At 40.1% G+C, this 27404-nt stretch overlaps 3 protein-coding genes across 4 annotated transcripts; all 3 read right to left on the bottom strand.

Moving 5' to 3' along the window:
* Positions 1-707: 707 nt before the first annotated feature.
* LOC136178498 (macrophage mannose receptor 1-like) lies at positions 708-8544 on the bottom strand. Its single transcript, XM_065952383.1, has 6 exons — positions 8455-8544; positions 7322-7474; positions 6076-6282; positions 4244-4449; positions 2550-2881; positions 708-1845 (listed from the first exon to the last, which is right to left on the bottom strand). Exons 1-6 carry the CDS (start codon positions 8538-8540, stop codon positions 1660-1662), a joined length of 1170 nt encoding a protein of 389 aa, XP_065808455.1. The 5' UTR covers positions 8541-8544; the 3' UTR covers positions 708-1659.
* A 1167-nt stretch (positions 8545-9711) lies between these two features.
* Positions 9712-17068, bottom strand: foxr1 (forkhead box R1). 2 transcript variants are annotated; one of them, XM_020640211.3, is made up of 7 exons: positions 16802-17068; positions 16408-16500; positions 15296-15540; positions 13410-13478; positions 12700-12827; positions 11385-11617; positions 9712-9803 (listed from the first exon to the last, which is right to left on the bottom strand). In XM_020640211.3, the coding sequence occupies exons 1-7, from the start codon at positions 16950-16952 to the stop codon at positions 9775-9777; spliced, it is 948 nt and encodes a 315-aa protein (XP_020495867.2). In that variant the 5' UTR covers positions 16953-17068; the 3' UTR covers positions 9712-9774. The 2 variants fall into 2 exon arrangements, with proteins under 2 accessions (XP_020495867.2, XP_020495868.2); XM_020640212.3 differs by having other exon boundaries at positions 13416-13478; positions 16802-17065.
* A 1345-nt stretch (positions 17069-18413) lies between these two features.
* Positions 18414-25843, bottom strand: LOC109988658 (V-type proton ATPase subunit d 1). The gene is made up of 8 exons (XM_020640213.3): positions 25643-25843; positions 22776-22947; positions 22099-22277; positions 21887-21966; positions 21575-21652; positions 21031-21207; positions 20749-20826; positions 18414-19634 (listed from the first exon to the last, which is right to left on the bottom strand). The coding sequence occupies exons 1-8, from the start codon at positions 25767-25769 to the stop codon at positions 19473-19475; spliced, it is 1053 nt and encodes a 350-aa protein (XP_020495869.1). The 5' UTR covers positions 25770-25843; the 3' UTR covers positions 18414-19472.
* Between the last annotated feature and the right edge of the window lie 1561 nt (positions 25844-27404).

Below are 27404 nucleotides of genomic sequence, written 5' to 3'. Positions count from 1 at the left end.
CTTAAAGATTTAAGTACAACTGACTTGATGTCAAGTTTATTTGACTAGAAAATTGTGTTTCTCTGGAATAATCACAAATGCATCTCAACTTATCTTTTTAAGTTCAGTTAACTTAAAATGTTAAAGCAGCACAGACACTAACTTTCTTAAGTTATAACAACTAGGTTGTTTTTTTTGTTACAGTGTGATCAAATCCAACCTCAGGGCCTGAAGAATCCTCTCTTCTGCTTTGAATACATTTCAGACCTTCTTCAGCTTGTTTTTACTTTTATTCATTTAGACTTTTTAAAATCACTTCAATATCTCAGACTTTAACTCCTAAAATAGCCGGACAGTAATCCTCCTTGCTTCTCAGGAAACTGACTCCTCCGTTATGCTCGACACGCCTGGTGAATGTGTGTGTATGTGTCTGTGTTAGTGTGTTTATCAGCGAGCCAGAACTGACACTCAGTCATCCAGCTGACTTCAATGATTTACAGAGAGTCTGTTTATCTGCATAGCAACACTCTGATCACTGACAGGAATCAAGTTTCATCTCCATGTTTCCATTACAGCGGACACATGGTTCACACCGAGTTATGAATGTGTTTCTGGAGTGACTCGTTTCCATGTTTACTTCTTCATCCATCTTTTTGTGCTGAAAGTGTAAAATGTGCCACACAGCCACACGAGAGCAATCCAACAGGGTCTGAAATCAGTTACAGGGACAGTTTATAGAGTTTATTTTGTCTATATAATTTAACATAAGCACACACAATTAATTTGGCGGACACTTTTATCCAAAGTGACGTACATCAGAGAGTAAGAACAACACAAGCAAGGATCTAAAGAGGAGGAAACAACATCAGTAAGTGCAAAGCAGAGGCAAAGCACAACATCGACAGCTGTTCTGGAGAGTTCTAATTAGCATTGAAACCATCTTAAAATCGTCCTTTGAAACAAAACCACCATCATCATCATTAGGCTCGTGGGTGTTCATGAAAGAGATGGGAAGATTTAACTAAAGTGTGCTAACACATATGACATTCTTCCTTTGATGAAAAACTCAACAATGAAAAACCTACATGATATTTATTGTAAAAGTTACCTTTGGGATTTTTAGGAGTTCATTATAAATACATTTTAAGTCACAGTTCTTCTGCAGGTTTTTTTTCAGCACTTACAAAGCAGCATATAACTTTTACTGAGCGGATACATTACTGCCCCTATGAGAGAACTACTTGTCAAAAAAACATCTGAAAATCTGAACAAACTAGTGCAAAGATACATCTCAGGCTAAGCTCAGATGGCAGGACTTTTTTATCCATCCAAACACAGGAAACTCGGTCTGGGATAGTTATCATGTCAGAGGATTTCAGTTTTTGATGATTGTGTCAGTAACCAGGAACCAGAGTAGCCAATAGAAAAGAAGTCCTCAAGGGGACGAGCCAATGATGGAGTTTCCTTAAAATGGTAGCTAGAACCCTACTTAATGTGTGTGATGAAACCAGATTCTGAACGTTTTGGATTTTTAAATCCTGTCATTTGAGCCGTACTTTGACACATTATTTTTTCCAGTTGTATCTACCAGCTAAGGATTCAATATATCTAACAATATTTCCTGTGACTATAACCATGGTGGAAACAGTCGAGTATCTGGTCGTAGCCTGGATGTCTGGACTAAAGTCTGTAACACAGAAAGTTCTTCTTCTCCAAACAGTCTCTGGTCTTCATGTTGACCGTGTCATTCTTGGACAAAGCGCCGCAATGCTGCCACTTGACGGGGCAGACGGGTATGTCGAACAACATGTCAGCCGTGTTCATCCACCACCAATGACCCCCCATGAAGCGCAGCCCTGTCCACACCTGAGGAGAGGAAACAAGTGATGAATCTGCACGAGATGCGTTAAGAGAGCTGGACTGCAGAACTGTGAAAACCCCAATCGCCTGCTGTCATAACAAGAATTCCAACCATAAAAACAGTGCACAGGAAACCTGCAAGCAAGCTAAATTATAACTCCTTATAACATCCTTGGTCCAAACTGTCAGGGGTTTTATGTTTGCGCATTCCAAGAGGCTAATCTATTTTCATGTGCATGATGTCATCCCAGTGTGAAGTTTATGAGCCGAGCTGGTGCCTGGTGGATATAAAAATGTTAATGACTACATGCATAAGCCGCAAAGAACAAGCCAACCAGAGAAAAAAGCTTGTCCTTTTGCATGTGCAGGGTGAGGGTGCTTCATTGGATAAATGCGCTCAATCTTAAACGCATCGTATGTAAGATCTTCCGCCAGGGGGATCTCAATCAAAACAATAACAAAAGATGACATTGAGGCTGTCAGGGAATCATGGGAGTGATTCTCTCTGCTCCGTTTCAAATACGCACATGTCTATTTTTGACCCCCCTTGGAGAGAATCTGGTCAATTTCAACATAAAACACGATATACAGTACGGAGTTCTGATTGTATATTCCATCAGTTCATCAACATAACGTCAAAACAGGCACCGAATGTAGAATGAAATGCAAATCAACCTGCAGGTTACAAAAGTCTCTGACCATAAACTCACCTCCTCAGTGTCCGAGTCCATCATTGTTAACATCACGATGCTTTGGTCTTCTCCAGGCTGCACACTGACCAGCTCATATCGATAGTGCTGATGGTATATGTGAGAGGCCTTCATGTTCCGGCAGTGCTCCAGTGCCTCCTCCCAGGTCTTGTTCTCCTTCACCAGGACCAGGTTGTTATTGTAGCAGACGAAGGGAAGCTTGGAGGAGCAGTCGCTGGTAGTCATTTGCTTTCCCTCAGAGGTGATGGTGACACAGTCGTCATTGCCTCCAGGCTCAGGTTGTTCCCATCGTCTGAACTCTAATAACTCCATGCTCCACTCCCATGTGTTTCCTGCAGAACATACGTTCAAACTTCAGCAACGCAGATGAGGTACAAGTCTGTCAGTTGGATTAACAGATCATCCCTCCAATGGGCCTAACACTGAGACATCTTTTAGTTAAGGGCAGCTACTGTAACTGTAACTAATAAAAGCACTGCTGTGCTTAAGACCTTATGAAAGACCTGCTCCAAGGTGCTTCCACAAAAGCTATCATCTGGGCCAAAAATCAATCTTTCCCCTGCTTCTACATAAGGGCTGCCCTGAGTGCAGTTTCTTTAGTACCCAAAGTGTTTGTAGTATGTTTGTAGTCCAAGCTAAATTGACCAATTATATAATAATGACTGAAAAAACAGTCAGTATAGAGAGCAAAAGAAGACGGAACAAAAGCCAGGCAAATCTCAGTTCTTATCAGCAGTAATCTGAAGATTAATTTGTTTCTACAAACGGATATCTTTTTAGAAGTGCAGCTAACAACCTGTTCTAGATCAAACATTTCTACTTGAGGGACAAATCTGGTTGACGCTGTCACAAAAGCCAAAAAGAGTTAATTTTGTTGACAACTGAAACGCATCAGAAATGACCGATCTGACCTCCAATCAACAAACTAACATTTTAAAAGTTGTTTTCTTCTCTTGAGGACGGACCGGACAGAGCTCGACTTTTGTGACTATTTACAAATCTGCGTCATGATGTTGTCATTTTGACCAACTTGAGACCAGTTAATTGCAGTTTAATAACTGAAAAATGACTTTTTTCCAGCTTCATACTAACCCAGAGTAAGGCCCATGTGTATAATGAATGGAGACTGACAGATGAATAGTCGTGCGCTAGTGATATGAAATAATTTTACGTTTGCAGACATTAACGCTGCATGGAAAACAAAGTAGTTTGAGGCACACTACTGGCTTCACTGGAATTATCGAAAAATTGGCATCCGTTTCCCAAACGATGACGGCCGGCGGGTTTAGGCATTGGGCTCTATATGAAAAAGCACAACTCATCAGCAGAATGTTTCTCACATGCACTGTTGTTGATCTATTGGAGATTTGGGAAAATGCCAATTCAAAGGTGATCTCCCACAACCACATGGTCATGAGAAGTAATGTAAATTAAGATTTATTCAAGTTCAAAACAACACAGCGTAAAGTGCGTTTCAGTCTTTAACAAGCTGTGGGTTCAGAGTTTATGGAAGGTTTTTATCCTGAGAACTGACGCGTTGAGGGACGCAGATTTTAGGCTATTTTTATAGCAGTCTTACTGTTTTTGCCTGCGGGTGTATTTTTGTCACAAAGCTACAGAATCATGAAGTCCGGCCACTAACACACTACTGTGATCATTAGAGCATGACAGCTTGACACAGTGATGATTTTTACCATTTCTACGCAGACCAATCCAGGCAGGAAAGTCGTTTGAGCTCAGTGTGGAGGGATTATTGAAAACTGCCAGTTCCTTGTCATGATGATTGCAGAGCTGCTGGGCATCAGACCGTGTCATCGTCTGTGATATAAATGTGTATTTACTGCGGTCCCGTTTCTGACACAGGACAAAGTAAGATTCTTCACAGCTTCTGCCAAAAAACCTTTTAAGGAAAATATGAACAAAGAAAATTACAGAGATGTTTACAGATGACTGTTTAACCGTACGGCTGCACTGGTTCTGACAACGGATAGCGTCTTAACACTTTGTATTCCTATGGAGAGCCGGAGAGGCAGTCGCGAAATACATATTGGGATCATTGTGGCGAGTTTCGAGAGGCGCTCCAGCGCACTCACCTACAGTGTAACATACAGAGAAAAACTTGTCTATCGAGAGTGGGTGGATAAGTGCACGCCCATCAAGCGGCGAGTTATGTGGTCCGGTGTGATTCCTAGTGTCCTCGTCTGAAGCAGTGCAGCCGTACGGTAAGAGTGTTTCAGCTGATTTATTACAAGTACCACACAAATAAATGTGCATCCACAGATTTACAGTGCATGTAGAGTACTGGGACTACAATCAGACAATCTAACATTGTTGTGTTAATAATGTCAAAATCAAATAATGACCATGCTGCATGTTGCACAAGGCACTTTCCTCTCAAAAGAGAAATAAAGCAGTTTGTGTAGAGTCGAGGTGGAGGTGTTAACACTTGTGGCCTTTCATTATTCCTTTGCGTAAGTTTTTCTCAAAGCCCATCGGCTGTTGTCTGAACACAACATAGCCTCTGCGACTGAAGGCTAATGTTTACATTTCTGTAGTTACTTATTTTCTCTTTTTCATTTGCTCGTCACTGCCACCGCCTCCTTCTTAACTTGAGACAGCCATGATATTTACATGTTGTCTGTTTGTATTTTCTACCGGGGCTCACAAGTGCAACTGGCTGCAATGGCTCAAATGATTTGTATTCGAAGAAACAGATAAAACAATTCTGAGAAGGTGGAGGTTCAAAAACCCGGGCACAAGTCAAACACATATGCAACGACTGAAACGTGCTGAAAATGGAAAAAAAAACATGCAGCAGAGAGATGAAGCAAATGCATGAACAGCAAAAGCGCTTAAATACGTAAACATAATCATTAAATGGTGCAAGGTAGAGAATCCCAAAAACCCTGACAACACAGTTGAAAGAAAGAAGCTTCATATCCGGTCACGTCCTTGAACTGGAGCGCTCAGTGACAAACCCAAACATGAGATGAAATATACATTTTATACCTTGTCAGATAGCTTTGTGTCCATATAGGAGCTTTTTAAAGCACATTTTTCTTCGTTGTTTTCATTTCAAAGGCGCACTATGGAGTTTTGGGGGTGAAATTTGAAAGTTGGAGAAGTGAAACAATTCTAAACTAGATTTTCTGAACTGAATACACAAACTTTATTCAAAGAAAAAAATGGGTCCCTGGAAAGCTGTTTAAAGCTTAAAAGCTACCAGGATGTAACATTTACAGGGACCCAATTTTCCTCTGAGGACAGTTTGTGTATTCAGTTATGAACATAAACCACAGAATCTGTACGTTTCTACCAAAACTACATCGTGCACCTTTAAAAATTCAGAGGATTAGTAACTTTGCAACCAATGATTAAAAGCGTTAAATTTAGCTGCTACAAATGGGGTCCATTGGCTACTTAAAGGAAAATATAAATGACCACCAAATGCTCAGAATTGTTTTCTGCAGGAATCAGAATTAGTCTTTTCTAAGTCCTGAACACTGTAAGAACATTGCCATCTTACTTTTTGTGTCTGAAGGAGTACATAGCACAAGTATGGGTGTCATCAGTGTTGTGAGGTCCAAGTTTTGAGATGTTGTGGGATTCATTAGTAGTCCAGGTCCAAACACCATTAACTTTGTGCAGATCGACCCACACAGAATGATAATTTGAAAAGTGTGTCCTGTGCCAATCCGACTGACTGTAGAAGAAAGCCAGGTCAATGCTGTGACTGTTGGGACAAAAAGAGAAATTGGTTTGATAAAAATAAAAGAATATTCCTGAGTATGTTATGCATGCTACCCTGCACTTTTTTATCAATAAACACAAGACAAGACTTCAGAGATGCCATTAGTCTATGGTTGTGCATCGATCGCATGGACTTAATGTCACTGCCCCCTTTCCATTCCCTTGAGGTGAATTCTCCTGATCTTATCCTGCTGCATTCTGGCAACAACTCACTCGAACTTTCTGCAGAAAAAAATAGTAAAGGGGGGTTGACAGTAGAAGTAGGGGGCAGCAGTAGCTCAGTGTGTAGGGACTTGGATTGAGAACCGGAGGGTCGCCGGCTCAAGTTCAGGTGCGGACCAAAATATGGAAGTTGGTCTGGTAGCTGGAGAGGTCTCGGGTACTGTCACTCCCTGTGTAGCAGCCCCACTCTGACGTTTCTCCACTTACGCACATCCACATGTTCTGTTTGTGCATGTGTGTATTCCGGGCTTTTGTGTGATAGAAGCACGTCTCTCAATGACAGCGTGTGAACCAGAATTTCCCTTAGGTTAATAAGTAAAACAGGAGAAACTAAAGAGACGGACAAAGTCAGAGTTATAAAACGTGGCTGTTTGCATTCCCACATGTAGCTCACCCTCAAGGTTTTTTTTTCCGCTTTAGGTCATCATTTCAGCACTTTTCTGTAACTTGTATCGATATATCTATCTCTGAGTATGTAGTAGGCAATACATTAGTACAGTATGTGGTTTGGGACACAGCACAGGAGATGGAAATTTTGATTCCCAGTTTGTTGGCAATACCAAGTGAATGTTGCATTTTTCAAACAGAGGCGCTTGCTCATGCAGACTGAGATTCTACTGGTTCATATACTGTATTTCTTTGTGAGGTAGATTCTTCTCTTCGTTCTGTCTGTTCACATTTTATTTCACAATGTTATTGATATCATTTGTGAAACATCCAGCCAATATTCTCTACAACAACAGACTCTGACTCCTAAAAGCTATTGATGTGATTGTGTGTGAATAAAAAGTGAACTCCACCTCCTGCAGTAGCTTTGAGCTTCTGTCCAGTTGTAGTAAAGGTCATGGTAGCTGTAATAACTCCACACCACTGATCCCAGTCCAGACACAGAGCTGCTGAAGAGGAGGAGGAAGACTGCTGAGAGGCTGCTCTTCATCGTCATCATCAAAGTTCTGTTGAAGAGAAAAGGCATCACGCTGAAGCATGTTGGGTTTAAATATGTTCAAGCATATTTGTGATCTTTTTTTCTTTAACCTAAATCGAATGTCCAGAATTCTTGTAATCATCCTTATAAAAAAAAATTAATTGACATCATTCAACTACAAACTAGATCAGCCAGCATGAGCAACAGTTGAGGGGAAAACACTTGGCTATAGGGTTTACTGAGCTATACAAAATATCCATTACATAATACTGGAAGATGAAGTGCTGCACAACACCCCGAGGGAGGGATTTAGTTTAGTTAATGAATCTTCTGAGAAAAAGAAGCTTAAACAATTTTTTTAAAGAAAAGATTTAATTGGCAGCTGATGTTATTAACGGAATAAAGTCAAATAAGTTACCAACCCCCCCAAAAAAGATTGGAGGTTATCAATTTATTTAAAATCCCAAGATAAGAATCTCGATTTTTACATAAATCGATATTTTTCCCCTCTACTCATTTGCTTGCATAGCCCAATTCAGCAATGTGATTACCAAAGGATGAAAAGGCAGGAACCTCACACACACACAAACACAAGCATGAACACCTCAGACGTACAAAGAAATATAAAAGCGCATTCAATGTTTAAATATAAAAACACATACAAGTTTATTTAAAAATGTCTTTGTCTTCACTGGTGTCTTCCTCAGAAAATGTTTTACCACCAAACATTTATTTTCCCCGGCTGTGTGTTTGAATCCCATCGCTGCCAAGTGTTTGTGACATCAGTAGTAACCATACTCAAAACCACAAATAAGCACTTCAATATCTACTTGTTAATAGTACTTGTGTCAAATTCTAGATTTAGGGAAGAATTTGCTCAACCAGAAAGCAAATGCATAAAGTCGTCCAACTTGTGGATAAATTATAATTCCCTACTTCTTAACACTGCTCATCATGTCAGGTCAAGGCGGTAGCTTGGGTGTTAATGTGTTCGTTCTGAGTCCTCACCTGTCAAGATGAGTCGTCCTCGAGTCTCTGCTGCTGCGATCTATTTCCTGACAAACAGCCGATGCAGCTTTATAAACCTTCAACATCAGGTCCTACGACAGGAGCTATCAGAACCTTCATTTGACTGGTAGGCAAGCTTAAATCAACACCAGCTCCCTGTCAGGCTTTCACCACCCAACATTTGAATGTTGGCAAATTAAATAGATTTACCTACGCATAGTACTATTCAGAGTCAAGTCAGGAAAGACTGGAAGTGTTTGAAATCAACAGGTCCATCTGTGTTCTTCATACTCTGAACTTCAAGGCAGAGTCAGTCGCTGCATAGAATATAGACTTATAAATGAATGAAAACCTAGCATATAAACACAAAACAAACAAACATATACAGTTCAGCACATTAAAACAAAACCATACAAGCTCCCCCAACCTTCAGCGAGGTGCCCAGCCAATACCGTTGGACCGTGTTGTCCCACAACCAGCGCTGTCCTCGTTCATGCACGACCTGCTCAGACCTCCACCTCAGCGGCAAGGAAGTTAGGACAACCATAAGGAGAAATCCTTCCTGCATATTATCCGATATGTTATTTTGTAAAGCGTCTATACAAATAATGATTGATTGATATAAAAACATAATCAAAGCATCACATGATTAAGTGAGGGATTTCAGTAGAAAGTTCAATCAAGTGCTGAGTGCCAAGTTCATACTGTATCATCATCAGAGCTTATTTAGCAGCTAATGGGATGGGACACTTCTTTTAGTCCTCATCCTGGTCATTTTGCACCAACGCCCAAAGTCAAGAGTTCATACTCAGACCAAAGGGGGTACAGAGGGTCTGCTGTAATCTTGTTGGCTAAATTCAGGGTGTACTGGTCCGTCAGGTAAGAAATCCTCAACATTTGATTCACAGTTATCTCGCAGCCTACAACCTTGTCTGGTTTGTTCTTATTTAGTACAGACGATGGTCAACACACTTTCCATGAAACTTTTGTAAAATAAAGTTACGTTGAAATGACAGTGCCATCTAGTGTTTGGCGAAATTATGCAAGAATAACAGAAGCGTTAGGGAGGAAGTAATCTCTTTGGGGTCTGGATCGTTAGCATGGGAAGTATTTGTGTTTCTACTACATTTTGTAGTCTGTGATGTATTGACCAATCGCGTGTCTGCATGTGAATATTTTAATTTAACTTGTGATATATTTAATTTAGTAATAAAAATACAAATGTACTATAAATAATACTCAGCATAACAGAATAAATCGTTTTGCATATTACCTTTTATTATGCATGATTTCATCTCTGACACCTTTTTACCGCTTCAATCACATTGCAAATATACTCCGGATAACATCTGGAACAAGGAGAAAACAGCCATTGGTAGAAACATTATGTGGCTGTCATGTTCAACATTGAAACTTAATAAAGCAGTGGTTCTCAACTGGAGGGTCAGGACAATGTCTGTGAATCACTTCTTCAACATGTTTGTTTTGTTACTTCTCTTATTTCTGTCCCATGTTTTGTCTCATCCAGCAGTGAATCTAGAGTCTGTTTGGGCCCTAGGCAAAAACCAATTGGGGGGCCCTCCAGCCTGACACCCTCCAAACTGTGTTCAGAGGGGCAACAAGAGTGAGTGCTGTCAGATGGGGCCCCCTTAGGGAGTTTTCCTACTGTCTTTGCAAAATTTGCATATTTTCAGTAGCTGCTTTGGGGCCCCAACTTCAATTTCAACTTTCAACTTCATAGAGCGCCACAGGAATGAGTCCTAAAACCTGAAGTAAGTTAGCATTTAAGCGCCATTGGGTCTAATGTCTAAAAGTCAACGGGGATTTTGAATGGGTTTGTGGTGAGACACCTGAAATAAAGTCTGTGGTTAACACAAGCTGAAGAGATGTTGGCGTTTTGTTTGACCATGAACTACGTCAGGCAATACCCCCACTTGGGAATTTTGAAGTTTTTACGCATCTTTAAAAAGGCGGTTGCTAACAAGTGGCTAAATGTGACTACAGTGGTTGTCGGGGACATTAAACGTCATCACGCTGGACATAAACGCCGGGAACTCTCTCACTAGTCGGAGATGTCTCCTGTAGGTTTAATCTTTAGGTTAAGGCAAATATTTGGTTAGTAAACAATTTATTAAGCTACGCAGATTAGTTTATCAGAGTTCGCCTGAAGCATAACGGTAGTGACGTCTCAATCATCCAACCGTGGTGTAGTTAGCTTGTAGCATAACGTTAGCTTTTTACTTCTGTCGGCCGCATTAACGCTTCAAACATCATAAAAAAATGGTGATCATCTGTGAAGATTATCCTGCTGAACAAAACGCCTACGCTTCAGAAACGTGCGTTTGCCACAGACCTTATTTTCTGCAATGATCCAAAATCCAATGCAAAAATCCCATAGGTGAATTCTCGTTGGACCCCATGGCGATGCTACTTCCAGGTTGGCCTACAAAAATAAGTCATATGGTCTGTTCTCTATCGTCCATGAGGGGAAATTCGTTAAGCAGCCAGGTGAGAACAATATGCCCCAAGCAACCGGTTGAAACATATCAGAAATTTGGGTCGCTATTTCTCCCTTAGAACTCCTGAGGCTACACAAGTTGAGAACCACCGACATCAAGCATTGCAACTAAAATGTTCGATGCAGATCAACATCCTGCAGTTTGAAGAGCTGATCCATTTGATTTAATGGTACGACTTAAACAATGGTTAAAAATCTAATTTCCATTGTCTGATGGCTACAAGCCTCAGTAGGGAAATTTGTCTCCTTAAGAAAAACAAGGTAGAGACTTGTTGACAAAGTTTACAAGATGTAAAGTTACAGTAGCTGTAAGAGAAGAAGTTCTTGTGGACGGTCGATAAATAAAGAAGGATCTCAGTGTAAGCATCAATACTTTCAGATGTTAATCAAGCCAAGTACGATTTAGTCTCACCCGGGCGGGACATGCTCATCTCCAGCTGTTTGAACGATTCACCGGTCAACGTTCGGATCTCGTCCCTCAGTCGCAGGTGACCGTCCAGAGTCAGGTGCCAGAAACACGACTTCCTCTTTCCATCTCTGCACAGCTGGTTGCAGGTTTTTTTGAAGCTGTTGTTGAAGCAGAGGTTGTGTCTGATGGTGTTCTTCCAGCCATCAGGAGCGGTCTGAAAGAAGGGGAAGTGCTCTCTGCCATAGGACAGGAAAGGAATATGAGAAACATGCTCGAATGATACTCAAACCAGCGCCAGTCTCATTTCAAATATAAATAATGAAAAGAATAGTCTGGTCAGTGGCCAAACTCGTTCAAGTAATAAGGGCAAAGATGGCAGTCAGAGAAGTAAGGGTACAATATTTGGGTATAATTGTTGACCTTTTGCCAAATTATTTACAATACTTGTACTTTGGGGTTGGAGTCGGACTCTCTGATGGCAGTAACAGAGAGGAGGATGCTGTCTAAGTTGAGTGACATCTTAGATAGTGTCTCACACCCACTTCTTGATGTGCTGGCAATACACAGGAGCACATTCACAGCAAGACTGATTCCCCCACAATGCACCTCAGAACACCACAGGAAGTAATTCCTGCCTGTGGCCATCAAACTCCATAACTCCTCTCTTTGAGGGTCAGACACTTCAGCTGGACCTGGACTTATTTTTACACTTAACTGGAAACTTCTCCATTGTGTAATTTGTTGTTTCAACCGTGCAATCTGTCTGTAAACCAGTCAAAACTTTGTTCAGTCACAGAATTAATTTCATTGAGCCTTATATAAATATAAATATTGTTCATATCTTCAATTCTCTGTGCTTTGTACATAGCTCATTACTTCTCTGCACTTGGTACTTATTGATTTTTTTTATTTCATACATTTCCTACTTCCATACTGTGTATGAGAGCAACTGTGGGGACCATATTTGGGATTGCTATAGTATTTATGGTTCTGATACTTAAGCTACCAAGCTAGCACTTACTTTGGTACCCCATGAACTTTATTCCTGAACCGAATGAAGTAATCAAGCTTTGCATCGCTAATCGAACCAAATGCTATCGGACAATGATTTTTGTGCTTCCAACAGTCTAAAAAAGTGAGACGTTTATCAGCAAATAATCGTTGAAAATTGTACTTATCTCGTTTATACATTAGATAAAGGAGAGCAATATCAAAGCTTTCCTTTATCTGAAGGACCATCATGTGAAAAACTGACCATTGGTTAATCAATCTCATTCAGTCTAAATTAATCTGTGGTCCTCCTCTCTCAGACTCTGACCTGGTGAAGTTGTAAATCTGCTGGACTTTAAGGCTCCCGGTGTGGCTGCTCTTCAGTGCCAGCGCGATGAGGATGCAGTAGTTCACTGGTGGACGAGGCCAGCATCCTGGCTTCAGGTTTTTAATGTCCTGAAAAAAAGCAAGACACATCTTCAACTCTGAAATATTAAATGTATGCTGCTTGTGCATGAATGTTTGAATAAATCCAGAGCACACAAACTGGATTATCTTAAAGTTACAGATATTGATTTTTAATAAGGATACATAAAGCCCCCAACACTTGAATAAAAAAAAAAACGTATTTATAACCTATTTTCAAAAACGAAGAGAGAAGCAATACTGGTCAAAATCTGGACAGAATTTTAGTTGGGTAAAAAAAGGCTAAGTTACATCATCAGGTCTCCATAGGAGAGGTTTGATCAGATTTAATCGACAGTTCTAAAAATAAATCACACAACTTTAACAAAATGATACCATATGCTCATTGGTGCACAGAAATAAGTGACTGAAATGTATCGACTTCCAATCAGAGAAAAGATATAGGAATGAAAACATCCTCTTGAGAAATGAGTAAAACAGCTCTATCTGTATGGATTTGTAAAACACCATCACTCATAAAGTTAACAGACAAAGTATAAAGTTATAAAGACTTGAAAAAAATCATTAGAGACTTTAATTCTCCCCATTAAAGAAACATGGATCTGTTCTCACCCTGACCTTTGTGCTCCTTCCTTTACGTCTGTTCTTGATTGGTCGACAGGAGACGTCTTCCTTTTTTATCTAAAAGAAAAGGCGATGACATCACATTAAGAACTGCATTATGGTAAATGGTATTTATTTTAAAGGTGGATTCTGTCTCAGGTGTAACCTTTTTAACAACAATAAGCCCTCTGGTTGCTCTTCTTGCACACATCCAGATTTTAACATATCTTAGAAACATTTTATGATTTCTTGACTGATTTTCCTGTGATGTTTTATATTGTTTCATTTTGTGTTGTGTCCTGATTGTAACTCGGTTTTTATTTGGATTTAACTGCTGATGTTTTCCTTGTGTTTGTCGTCTTTGTGTTCCTGCTGCAAATCAAATAAAGAATCTGAATCTTTGCATTTGAATTATAATTCATCCATTGCATGAACAGCTTCTTTTTTTAAACCAGGTATAACACTACATTTGAAACTGGTGTTAATGCCCTTATTGGGTATTGCAACAAGGATATTCCTAGACCAGGTTCGAGTAGTTTGATCTAGGGTAAAAGGCCAGTTTAGATTCTTCACCTTGGTATCTCTGATGGTTTTTAGTACAGCATATATAAGACATATAGAGGTGCCTCTTTAAGTAGTTTGACTATGTGAGCGTGTTTCCTCTTTGTGTAAATAGGGTTTGTATATGCATGTGTGTTTCTATGGAATTAAGGCGTTTTCACGGTGTAATATTCACCAACATGATATCCCGTCTTCATTTGGAGGTACACATTTTTCTGCAACATCTGTGACCATGTGATTACTCACGTGGCTGCATTCATGTGTATCTAAGCGGGCTCTGTGCAATGTGACCTTAGTCTGATGAAGCGCTGGAGTATTGGAGCCCTGCAGTGTGCGAGACGCCTTTCACTTTGTTTTTTCCCCGTTTACATTCTTAACACATTAAAGAGAAAAATCTGGCTCTGTCAGCTTCTCTCTGACGTCTCAATCTCCCAGAGAAATAACAAAAGACCCTGGTATCATTCTCCACCTTTACCTTGGGAGCACAGTCTGCAGACTTTGCCTTCCTAATTTCCATGTGAAGACTTGCTTATAAGAGGGCAACATCTAAACAAACAGACTTATTAAAACCAGGTGTTCATACAAAAGCATGTGATCAGATATTCTTAGGTCACAGATCCTCTTTTAACTGTTTTAATAAACTGATTGTCACATTTAGATGCTTTGCAAAGCTGTTTAAGTCTTAAATACGGTGGCCAGTAGGGGTCAAACACTCAGCAACTGATGAAACGACATACATATAGAAAAACATGCAGCATATATAGAAATGCTGCACATTCAAAAGCAAATGCAAACTACCACAACAAATGCAAAGGCTGAAAGCGCCTTTGATGCTTATGCAGTTGTTTTGCCTATTTGCAGCGCGCTTAAGCCTTTGTAGTAGTTTGCATTTGCTTTTGAAATGAATGACATTTCTTTAATGTCTGAGAATAGAGTAAGGGCATTTTATGATTCAATTCAGTAAATATCTTACATTTTGCTCCTTTAAATCTAACATGAGGATCATTTATCTTTTCCCCCTAACTCCCATGATGCATCGCTGCATTTCTTATGTTACCAGCACATTTAAAACAGAAGAAGTGAAAACATTATAGAACAGAGCATCGAATCACCTGCATGTGTGTGCACAAGAGAAACTAAATATAGACTCAATTAAAAAAAAACAAAAAAAATAAACAGCTCATAACTTTGCTAGAGGTTGGAAAAAAAAAACTTCACTGAGCACCTTTAAAATATTCATGTGTTGAGAACTGACACCAAAGAAGGCCACCTGACACACAGTATTCCTACTGTATAACAGAAGAGTGATTATCGGTGTGTGGTGATTACTGCACCTTGTACTCAGTGGAGGAGGACACAGACTGAAGCAGATCCTGCTGCAGAGGAGAATCACGGCAGCTGAAGATGTGACGCTCTTTAGTAAGCTGATGTTTGGTCTCTGCTGGCCCTGGTACAGTCTTTTGGACTTCCTCTGCAGGTCCACACAGCGGCTGCAGGTCTGCTTTACTTGCTCCGTAGCGGATGGGGCAGGCGATATTTGGATTTACTAAAAGCCACAGGTTCGGCTTCACAAAGGTGTCTGATGGACAGAAAGATCATGGCCGACTTAGAGCACGGGGTTACCAAACTTTTCATCTCGCGACCCCCAACATTTAAGGTGCCAGGGAACACTGGGTGGATACAAAACATAATCGACACACGGGAGTTTATCTGTATGTGTAAAGAGCAGCAGACACCCACACTGTTGCTGTTTTACACATAACTGTCATTTTAGTAAAACTATAATTTTCTTTTAAATGAATCAACTCTTTTGTATATATTTAGACATTAAGGGGTTAAATGCGCAGCTTTGCATATTTTTTTGGACAGCATCTTGCGATGTCGGCCTTGAGCACCAACATTAAACCAAAACAAACTGCTGTTTGGCCACACCTCCTCCATACTGAAGCCTCCGCTCTCCTCCTGCAGCACACCTCCAACCCCCCTCCACTCACGTTTACACAAAGGAGTTATCAATTAGAACGCACCATAAGCAACATTAAGGACAAGCAGCGGACAAAATCGTCCTTTGCCTGTGTCCTGCATTGTTGTGTTAGCATGCTAATGTTAGCCCACTTTAGCTAACTTGCAGCTTCATATTGCACATAAATTGACACAGAATGACCGTGATCTAAAGACACATGAAATCCAAATAATCAGTGAGTATGTTCTTCTTCTTTTCTCCAGTCCTGGACTAAAACAGCTTTATCTACAAGGCCATCCCGTCCATGTAAACTCCAACAACACTACAGCTGGTGGGACTCGAGCTTCTCCCTCATTGTAGACAGTCATGACTCAGAGACACATTTACACAGGACAGACTTGATTTCTGTTCACAGACGGACGGCAGGTTCTGTTTAAGAACGTCTCACCTTCATTGTCATTTCAATCTGTCCTCTCTGCTCACCTGATGTTTTATCATACCAAATGAATTCATCTTTCCTTCTCAAGGCTCTCGCAGAAGGCCTCTGGACCACGTATTGATCGTTCAGTTTGTCATCTGTTAGGTATAAAGCAACATATCATATCAGTGCACAATAACAAGCTTGTACATTTGCACTTTAAAATCAGTTCATCTTACATTCAGAGTCCTTAACCTCTTTTATGAGGGAATATGAGACATTGAATTAAACTCATTCACACATTTTATTCTCTCTATTAATCAGTGTTTTAAATGGGACATAAACTGAGTCCTTAATGGTTGTCTGTGCTGTTAGGAATAAATGGGGGTGAATGACGATCATCCATTATCTTACACCAAACCTGAAGCCAAACACCACAGAGAAGAGAAAAACAGTCACCGTGGTAAAACTGGTCGGCGGTGGTTGCCAGTTTCAGCTCCTTGTCCATGTCCCAGTCGGTCAGGCCCACAGAGCAGTGCAGGTCAAAGAGCCGAGCTTTGGTTTTCAGCTGTAACGTCATGGCAGAGCGTGTTTTACGTCTTTGTTTCATCTCAATGTTTTTTTTTTTTTTTTTTTTCAGAAGCTCTCTGGAGTAAAGTGCAGGTTAACCGACAGCTCTGAAGGCTGCTCATACAACAGCTGGAGCTCAACAGGCTGATTGGACTCATCAAGCTTAAAGAGAGTCCAGCCTGTGCTGAATCACTCTTAACAAGGAGGTTACCAGAAACAAGTTCTGGTTTTACCTGCTTACAAGTAAAGGCGCATGTAAGATGGAAGAAGTGTCATAGAGTGAAACATCTCGAGCAGCACTTGATTAAAGAACTTTGTTTGGTTCATGGCACCCTTCAGGCTACAGCTCCACAGCAGTGTGAAAAGGTTACGATGCATAAACTCTTAATGTATTGTAATGTTTGTTGTTTTAGATCATCCTGGACCACATATGTAAATTGGCCTTATAGCTAACTCTGGCTCAAACAGTCAGAGTAGTAAGTGTTTGTTCTCGAGATCAAGACCAACAAACTTTGTTGTTGGTTCCTCTCAATGTTTCTCTTCAGACATGCACATGATCACAATTTCTGATGTCCCGCTTTTTCATCTTCTTCCCTCCTGTCATGAAAAGTGCTGTATAACCTTTAAGGGTTTAAAATAAGACGATAAATTCATAGAAGTAAATGTGTGTGTGTCCAGCTTTTGCAAAGGGACAACTTCATCTGACAGTCACAAGCATAACAAGTTTTTCTGAATCCATCTTTTTATATAATGGTGCCAAGAACAACAACTATTTATAGGAGATTCAGATGTGAGGGGCACACGTGAAAAGTATGTTCTTCTTGAGCAAAATAAAGGGTTCACTGATGATGGAAGAAAGATATTAGCGGTAGTAATGTCTGAGTAAAACACTACTTTAAAGGTCCTTTTCAACAAGTGTAAATAAGTCTCAGAGCTCCTCAAAACATGTGTAAAGTCTCTTGTTCTAAATCCACTCTGATCCTGTATTTGATCATGTCTATAAACCCCTCTATTTCAGCCCTGCTCAGAACAGGCTGTTTCTGTGTCTGTACCTTTAAATGTAAATGAGCTGTGTCTGACCACGCCCCCTCTCTGGAAGGGCTTGGGTGTACTCGGGCTTTCTCGCTCCATGTCCTTTTGTTTACAGTGAGAAGGCAGACTCAGAGGGCAGAACAAACACCTAGCTGTGGGAGTGTCACCCACATGGGGGAGGGGTTACTGCCCTTTGTGATGTCATGAAGGGAAAATCTCCAAAAGGCCTGTTTAAGCACACATTTTCTGAAAAGTGGAGCAGGCAAAAGACGGAGGATGGCCTTTTCTATGATTAGGGGTTTTTGTAGACCGATTGGGGACATATTAGTGTTAGAAAATCATGGTTAGTGTATTTTGGATAATATGTGACCTTTAATAAACTGTAATTTACTGGATCTTTCTGTCCTTCATCTATCATCTGTAAAAAAAGAGTGAAATGAATAAACAAATGTTTGAAGGAGTCTTTAAATGTCTCCAGACCTGCGTGAGTGCAGTTCAGTCTATTTAATCGTCTCGTCACATTTACAATACACATTTCACAAGTAAGAAAGAAACAGATCAAAACGGCAACAAATCCATTTTTACAGCATGAAAAAAAAAAAGAAAATCACGTACTCATCTTTAAATATTTCTATATCTTTGTATACTTTAAACATCAAGTCTGTCACATACTCGTGGTAGATTCTCCTCATTTCAGTACGTTCATTTACAGAAAGTCAAGAGTTCACACAGGAACAGAGACGAGAGGACCGGAAGCTTCTGTTCAGAGCTAACAACACCTAGTTAAGACAGCTATCAGGGGAGGGGGATGGGGGGGGGGGGCTCACACACTTCACTCGGTTGTTTTCTGGGAGGGGGGGGGAAACTCAGAAATGACCAGACATGCTGACAGTTGGAGCACAAAACAGAAATAAATAGCCATTATAGGGGACCTGGTGGAGGCCGATGCTGAGCAGAGGAATGTTTAAATGTCCGCTTCGTTCTGAGGATCTGGGGTACTCACAGATTTTTGGTGTGGGAGATAAATCCAGAACATATATCATATTGCACATCTGTAGGTGTTTCAAGTGCCTAGCATGGTTGGTGTTTAATGTGCCGGGGGTTTACATCAAATTGAATCAAGCTTTACCACACCCAAGACTCTTCTGACCCAGTTCACTGTGGGGTCAGAGTATAAATTGGAAACACTTCTCATGGTGCGTCAGGTTGGTGCATCAGAAAGTTTACACAATCAGAGGCGAGTATTTGGAAGTCAAATGTACTCCGTCCAGTTTACCTCGTCAGCTGATTAAAACCTGAACCAGCTACCTCTGAACATGAGCCTAACACTCGGTCTTAAAGTCTATGATACGTTCAGCGTGTTTGACTGAAGACTTGGGGCGTCCCGGACAGACTAATTAACACCTACCAGTGAAGAATGCAGGGAATTTAGCATCAAACCATCAGAATCTTTAACACAGAGATGGAAAGTTCTTTAAGACTGAAGGAAATGACAAAGGGAAGAGGAAGCAAGGAGGAAGAGGAGGGTTTAGAAGATGGGAATGTAGTTGTCGATCTTGGCGCGGTGCCGCTGGGCGATGCACTCGGCGATCCACACGATGTTCCTGCACTCCTGCTCCTTCAGCTTGACGTAGGCGTAGAAAACGCTGAAGTGGAACTGGTTGAGGAAGGCCAGTTTGTTCAGCTTCACCTGTAAGTGTGGAAAGGACTGATGAGTGACCATGGCAGACATACTTTACCTTATTGCAGTACTTAGTAACCATATCGACAGAAAACAACTTTCAATCTGCCACTTCAGACTAGCTTTATCTTTTTGAAGTGTAACATGTCCCAGTCTTAAAGTGTTGACCCTGAACAGACTTTTTTACAGACTGTGTTTCATGTCTGTTACAGTCTCTCTGATTCAAGTTTTCATCTTTTATTGTGAAGCACTTTGTGAAGTTTGTTCTAGAAAGATGCTTTATCAATAAACTGTTCTCAACAAATTAATGTTATCAGTAGAATTCTTGTGCTTTTCTTTTTTCAAGCTGTGTCATTGAGCCTTGCATTATTAAGAGCCATGCAGGCTTTAGATTAAACAAATCAAGTCTCAAAATGAAACTTAGAAGTCTACAACACACAGTAAGGATCAAAGAATCAAACCCTAAACAAAACACTGTGAAGTGCAGATTTGTAAAACAATCTGTCTCATGTGTACTTCTCTGAGGGGACACTCCGCTTGAGCAGAGCTTCTGCTAATTTCAAAGGAGCAATCTGTAACTCTGACACCTAGTGTTTAAAATGGGTACTGCAGTTAAGATTCAAAAATTATAGAGCGCTGTCTCCCCCTGCCCCCTCCTCTCTAGAGTTGATGCTCACGCAGGTTGCCATGTGGTGGACTCTGAAGCTTCAGTGTTTATCCAGCTCTGCATCGGTCTGTAAACCTTTCTGTGTTCTAACCTCTCTCCATTTTTCAAAAGCATCTCCAATGTTGATCCTAGTTTGAGCACGTTTCTGCTCGTGGAGCTTATTAGAAACATGCAGAGGCTTTTTAGGTCGAGTAGCATCAGTTCTATCTGACCCAGTTTGCTTGCCCGTTTTCCGTTTGACAAACCAAGGGGAGTCCAAAACAGCAATGTAGGGGTGCCTTAAAACCGCCTACCTTCTCTGGTCCAAACAAATGGAGACCAGAATCTAAACTTAGAAGCTTCTGATGTGACTGGAATCACTGAAGGTGGAAAAATCGTAATATTCAGCTAACAGCCGCAACCAAAAACTCCACCTGTCATACAGTTACAACATCAGACTTTTCAAGAGTGTGTCACCTCATGCTCGAAGAAACGGTCCTCCAGAGTTTTGTCTCCTGGGTTGCTGCCGGCTCCCTCGAAAAGCAGCTTGTACTCCTGAAGACAGAAAACACCATCAGGACAAAAGAAACAAGTGAACAACACAAACCAGCAGGACTGATTTCAAAGTTTTTAAGAATCTGGTTAGGACACTAATCACACAAATGGATCCAAACATAAGACATTACATCATATAAATGCTAAAATTATATATTATTAAGGCTGATTAGATCTCAGTGACCAATCAACTGTTGGACTTACAGGATAGAAATCAGCGACGGCCTTGACCTGCTCATAATCATCTGCCCGGGCCAGCTGAGCAAGGCCTTCTGGGTAAAGCTTTCCACAGTGAGGGAAGAGCTTGGCACGGTCCTCTTTGGACAGCTCCGTGCCGAAAGAGTTGATGGTGATGATGAAGGCTCTCCTGTCGGCCTCGAACTGCGGCAGAGAGACGAGGGTCAGAGGAGCAACGACAACATACCGACTGAACAGACACTTACACATCTATAGACACTGAGCCTATTTAAAGGAACATTTAGGGATCAAACTCTCACATTTTTATCCTTTTCAATCCTCCTAAAGTAAATATAAAAATCTAATAAATCACTAAAAGCCAGATTAAGAAATCATGCAATACTGTCACAAACTGAAAGGCTGAAAAATGATGGAGAAGCAGTTAAACTCCAGATATGCTTTGTAGCAGAACTCTTTCCTGACACATCAGGTTTTAACAACAGCTGTGTGATTATGAATTTGTTTGCACGTGTGCCTGATTTGTATTTTATTTTTTTAAAGAGAGACTCACCTCCAGAATAGGGCACATGGTATCAGCTGTGGTTCCTCCGAGGTTGGAGCAAAACTTATAGAAAGCTTCAAGGTACGCCTGAAAAAGAGGAAAAATTACATTTACAACACCATCCCTGTTCATGTCTCAGTCAATATAATCAAGTATTTAGTTTATTCTCAGTATCAACAATGTCAGATGTGTTTTGCTTTTTCAGTTCTTTTACCATTTCCAGACATCAGACGATTCAATTTTATGCCTTTATAAATCAACTTTCTCTTTCTAAAATTGTTCTTAATCACTCAAACTCCCACAATAACTCAAATGTTTTACCTTGTAAAGTGTGTTACGGATAATTTCAATGTTCATCTCATCCAAGTCTTGTTCAGATATGCAGTCCTGGAAGAAAGCAGCTGAAGGGAAAAGAAAAATAATTTAGATCAAACACAAAGAAAGAATATCGGAATCTCTCTTAAGCTTTGGCTCCACCTGCTGTCCTGAAGGAGACATTACAGTTCAGTTTTTACAAACATTAGGCTACAAACCCAGGGGCGTGTCCACCAGGATGGCGTTGTAGAGCTCTGCAGGAGTCTGGGCGATGTTGACCGCCTCCATCTGCTCGAAGCTGCCCAGCGGGTGACACTTTGGGACCAGCTCGGAGATGGCCCGCTGGTGGAGCGTCCCCGTGATCAGCAGGATGACGTTATCAATCATGTAGCTGTATCTGAGGGGCACAAGGCAGGCGGGGAGAGATTGTCATGATGGAGCAGAGAAGACAATCCCATCGTTTTGCTATTTCTGTTACAGTGGGATCAAGATGGAAACCCTTTTGGCTTTTACTTAAAAAATGATCATAAGTGGCTTTTTATCAAGACACTTCAAAAGCATGTTTTGGGGACCTCTGAGACTTATATAAAAGGGGTTGCAAAGAAGTATAATATGTGACCTTTTATATACAGTAACACATTATTTAAAAGGTGCGTTATTCTGCTTTTTATCTTCAACACTGCAAATCATCAGCGGATGTATTTACAGCTGGAGACTGTCAGATCTCTTGAACGGTTGAGTCAGTTCCCTACACAGTTCATGTTTACAGCCAATGTACCAAAAGATAACGTAACGCTGACAGAGAAAACACAAAATCGACTGGTTTGAAAATTCAGCAGGTAGTGTTACACTTAAAAAGATTTAACTTATTTGGACATAAAAGCTTTCTGCTTACGTGATGAAGTCCATAAAGCTGGCGAGAGGCTCATACGACTGGTTCCTCATGTGGCGGAACTCCACCACCATCTTCTCCTTCAGCTTGTCGTCGATAACGGACACGGTGAGGGGAGACGCCTCGTTTGCGAGGAAGCTGCCATAGTCTGTGCTCTGCAGGTGGAGCTTCAGATCTGCAGGAGAGAAACATGGACGGTGAAGACACAGCTAGAGCTTAGAAACGTTGACAGACATCTGCAAATAATGTGGCATGAACAGATGTCAGTGGCCGATGTTTATTTGTTATATCTAGTATCTACTAAACCTAACTGCTGATTCAGAGAAGAGGTTTTTTATTGGGCAGATGAAGTCACCTGTTGGAACAAACTCTGACTTGTTTTCATCAAACATGAGAGAAATTGTTGGCATTGTGGGAGTCTTACACCGAAAGAAATGATGCAATGAACATCGGTATTTGAATTGGCAATCAGCTTTGTTGTAATTTCCAACATCGGCCCTGATTTTCCTCATTGGTGCTTCTTTATACCGTACTATTTTATTTACATTATTTAACCAACTGTCAAAATTATCATGTACTTTTTACATATCTGCTGACTATTCTTTAAAACAGCCTCAGCATTTCAATTGATGACAACCTTTTAAAATGAATGAATAGTGTAAAATTCTCCTTAAACAGCAAAACTGTGGACAGGTTTAATTCCTGGGAGGTTGATCCTGTCCCCAAAAATGTCGAACCCTCTCTGTGCAGTAATTCCACACATTTATACTACTATAAATAAAGTTTACATAATGTTTCACAGCATCAGGAAATCATGAACAGATAGATAGATAGATGTCCATGAGTCAGGCCTTCTTTAACTATTTACAAACAAAAACTATTTACAAGGCAAATATGGGATATAGACTTGTAAATTGTAAATCACGGATTTGATCTTGCTTTGAAGGACAGCATACAAACCTGCTTCATGGTCTGAACACATAGCAGCATTATTCCGTCTTTCTTGCACAGATGACACCTTTATTTTGTTTGTCTTGCTGCTTTTTCTCCTTTTTGATGCACAATTTATTTAAACAATAAATGTGTAGAGGCCTCTAATTGAATCCTGCCTGTATTTGTCAAAATGTGCAGCAGAGTAAAAGAGACTGGGCCTTAAATTAGGATGTATGTGTATTGAAGTATTACGATCGTTACATATATCAATGATAGATTGTATTTATTGCAATACTAGCTCAGTTATGTTGATGTTGAACAGCTTTTACCCTCTGGGAGAAGACCAGGCTGAACTGCTATAAACATTGATTTGAGCAGATGTCCACAAATATTCTGAATAACAGGTCATGTAGGATGATGTGCAACATGTCAATATGTCCCAGCTGCAGGAAGGTGTTTTTTATGTATACCTGTAGAATTGTTACATGTTTTCTATGATCTCTATTTATATATGTTTAATTGTCTTGTAATTGCAGGACAGAGTCCAGGACAAATTTCCATTTGAGGACCATAAATTATATCTTATCTTAAACGTTATCAGAAAAAGATGTATTACACGTGCAGCACACCTGTATCAGGTATTGTTTACATTATATGTCATAGCATCATGAGATAGAGAGAGATAGAGATATAGATAGATAGAGATAGAGAGAGAGAGATAAAGAGATAGATAGAGAGAGATAGATAAATAAATAAATAGATAGAGATATAGATAGATAGAGATAGATAGAAAGAGATAGAGAGAGAGAGAGAGAGAGAGAGAGAGAGATAGATAGAGAGATAAATAGATAGATAAATAAATAGATAAATAAATAGATAGATAGAGATAGATAGATAGAGAGAGAGAGAGAGAGATAAATAGATAGAGAGATAGATAGAGAGAGATAAAGAGATAGATAGAGAGAGAGAGAGAGAGAGAGATAAAGAGATAGATAGAGAGAGATAGATAAATAAATAAATAGATAGAGATATAGAGAGATAGAGATAGAGAGAGAGAGATAAAGAGATAGAGAGATAGATAGAGAGAGATAAAGATATAGATAGAGAGAGAGAGAGAGAGAGAGAGAGATAAAGAGATAGATAGAGAGAGATAGATAAATAAATAAATAGATAGAGATAGATAGATAGAGATAGATAGAAAGAGAGAGAGAGAGAGAGAGATAGATAGAGAGATAAATAGATAGATAAATAAATAGATAGATAAATAAATAGATAGATAGAGAGAGAGAGAGAGAGAGAGAGATAAATAGATATATAGATAGATAGAGTTAGAGATAGAGAGATAGAGAAAGAAAGATAGAGAGATAGAGAGATAGATAAATAAATAAATAGATAGATATATTTAAGCTTAACTATCAGAAAATAAGTATTTATTGCAATAAAAGATCAGTTATGTTGATGTCTAACATCATTCACTTTACCTTTTAATGACCATAATAAAACTGAATAATAAAACTGAATAATAAAACTGCGGCTTTATAATTACAGTGCTGGTAACATAATGTTATAGATTGAGCTTTCTGTGAATACTTGAATACATCATCTCTTCATACAGTAATTTCACTTCCTCTAGAAAGTCCAACATTGAGAAGTGATCACAGGCTAATGTTAGCTCCCTGAAGCTGAGCAGATATCAACCTTTATGAACCTTTATGAACCTTTAAGAACCTTTATGAACCATTATCAAACGATTATTCACCTTTAGTCTCAGTTATTATTTTTTTAGAACGAGGTATTACGTGATAAAGAAAGAAATCCCGGTTAGAAAGCACACATACGTGACTGACAATATGAGAAATGTCTCGTAGCTCACCAGCTTTGACAGCTTGCGTTAGCTTAGCGTTAGCCCTGTCAGTTAGCAGTTAGCTTGCACTCACCTTCCAGGGTCTCACACTGAACCAGGTTTAAATAATCCGCCTGGGACAATATGCCAGCTTTAAATCCTCTGACCAGCCCCTCCAGGTAGCCGTTATCGACGTTGAAATACAGCTCGGAGAAAGGCATCCTGTCTGACCGTCAGATCCGTCTCTGCAGCAGGAGAACCGTCCGGCTGGTTAGCATCAGCTGACTGCCTGAACCACGTGACCGTCATCTGACCTGTCATCTGCGCATGCGCGTGTGTGCGCAATAAGCTTCTGTTTCCAATTTCACAACATGTTAACCACGGTGTCCTCTTCAGATAATTTAAACACTGCATGTAAAGTTGTTTTAAATCGTAATAGATTAGTTGTTCTCTCTCCAGCCTGAGGATCCACCACCAAAATCATTATTTTTCAGCTAGGGGGATTAATTTAATAAAAAAAATAGTGGAGCTATGACCTCATAGAGTACAAATCATGTGACAGGAATGTGCTCAAAGTGCTTCATAGACTTTATAACACACTTTTCCTAAACTAGCGACCCACTGTGTTGGAGCCATGGATTGATATAATTGTCTTTGTGGTATTTATTTAAGGTTAAGGTAGTCTGTTATATATTGGTGTTTTGGGTTATTGATTATTATATCATTTATTAGGATTGTGTTGAGTAGGGGGGGGATGTCAGGTCACATGGTTATGGGCGGAGATGTGTTGATTTAACTCACCTGTTCACCTTTTTGTTCTCAGTGGAAGAGAGGGGGTGAGCTGGGTTGCTGTATTTTTTGTTCACTGTGATTATGAGTTAATGCACGTTATTATAAGTTAAGTTGATTATCTTTTTTACGTTAATAAGACAGTCAAACTTTTTTTTACGTATCACAGTATTCTTTTGAAAGCTCGTCGGACAAATATATTAGGCCCAACCTTAGACTCTTAGCAGCTTCATTGTTCATGAAAGCCGCTATACACTGAAAACGACTCTGTGACCTACTTTTGAGTCCAAAACCACCACTGGAGAACCAATAGGTTAGATGGTGCGGAATAAAGGTACCTACAGTGACTAATTAAATCAATGTTGGATCACTTCTTAGATATCACTTCAAGAAGATAAAACTTTATTAATCCCACAAGGGGAAATTCAATTTTACATTCTGTTGTTAACATGTTGACATGCTACACACACATGCACAAACAGGATCCAAAGGACATTAATGGAGATATGTCAGAGTGATTGGGCTGCTCACAGCAGGCACTGCTTGGCTGGTATAGAGGGCCTTGGCAGTGCTCAGAGGGTGAACTGGCATCTCAACACTTACCAGACCAATTTCCCAGATTTGGTCTGCATCTGGACTTGAGCCAGCGACCCTGTATAAACCAGCTCTCTCAGAATGCTCCGTTTTGGTGTGTGTGTCTCTTTAAATGTAATGAGCCCCCCCTGAGTTTTCCTGGTAGACATCACTCCTTCCCAAGCAAGAATAAAAATGGCAGAACTGTGCAAAAGTTTAGTTCTAGTCTGGGGGTGGAGTCCATGGGTGGAGATACCAGGGGAGGGGAGGGGAGGGTTTTTTTTTTTTTTTTTACCAGAATCCCACTGTGACATCACAAGAGAGCAAATGTGAAATGGAGCATTTTTCTCTGTGTTGTAAGACTTATACAGACCACAAACAAAGGACTGGATGGGTTTATTTCACATTTTGTGGGTCAGTAGACACTCAGGTTACCCAAATAAATGTTCAAAAAACACTGTGAAAGTGGGTTTTTCATAATATCTCCCCTTTAA

Source organism: Labrus bergylta, chromosome 3 (genome assembly GCF_963930695.1).
Source record: "Labrus bergylta chromosome 3, fLabBer1.1, whole genome shotgun sequence".
In the NCBI taxonomy this organism is placed as follows: Eukaryota; Metazoa; Chordata; class Actinopteri; order Labriformes; family Labridae; genus Labrus; species Labrus bergylta.
This window is presented reverse-complemented; position numbering and strand designations above follow the sequence as displayed.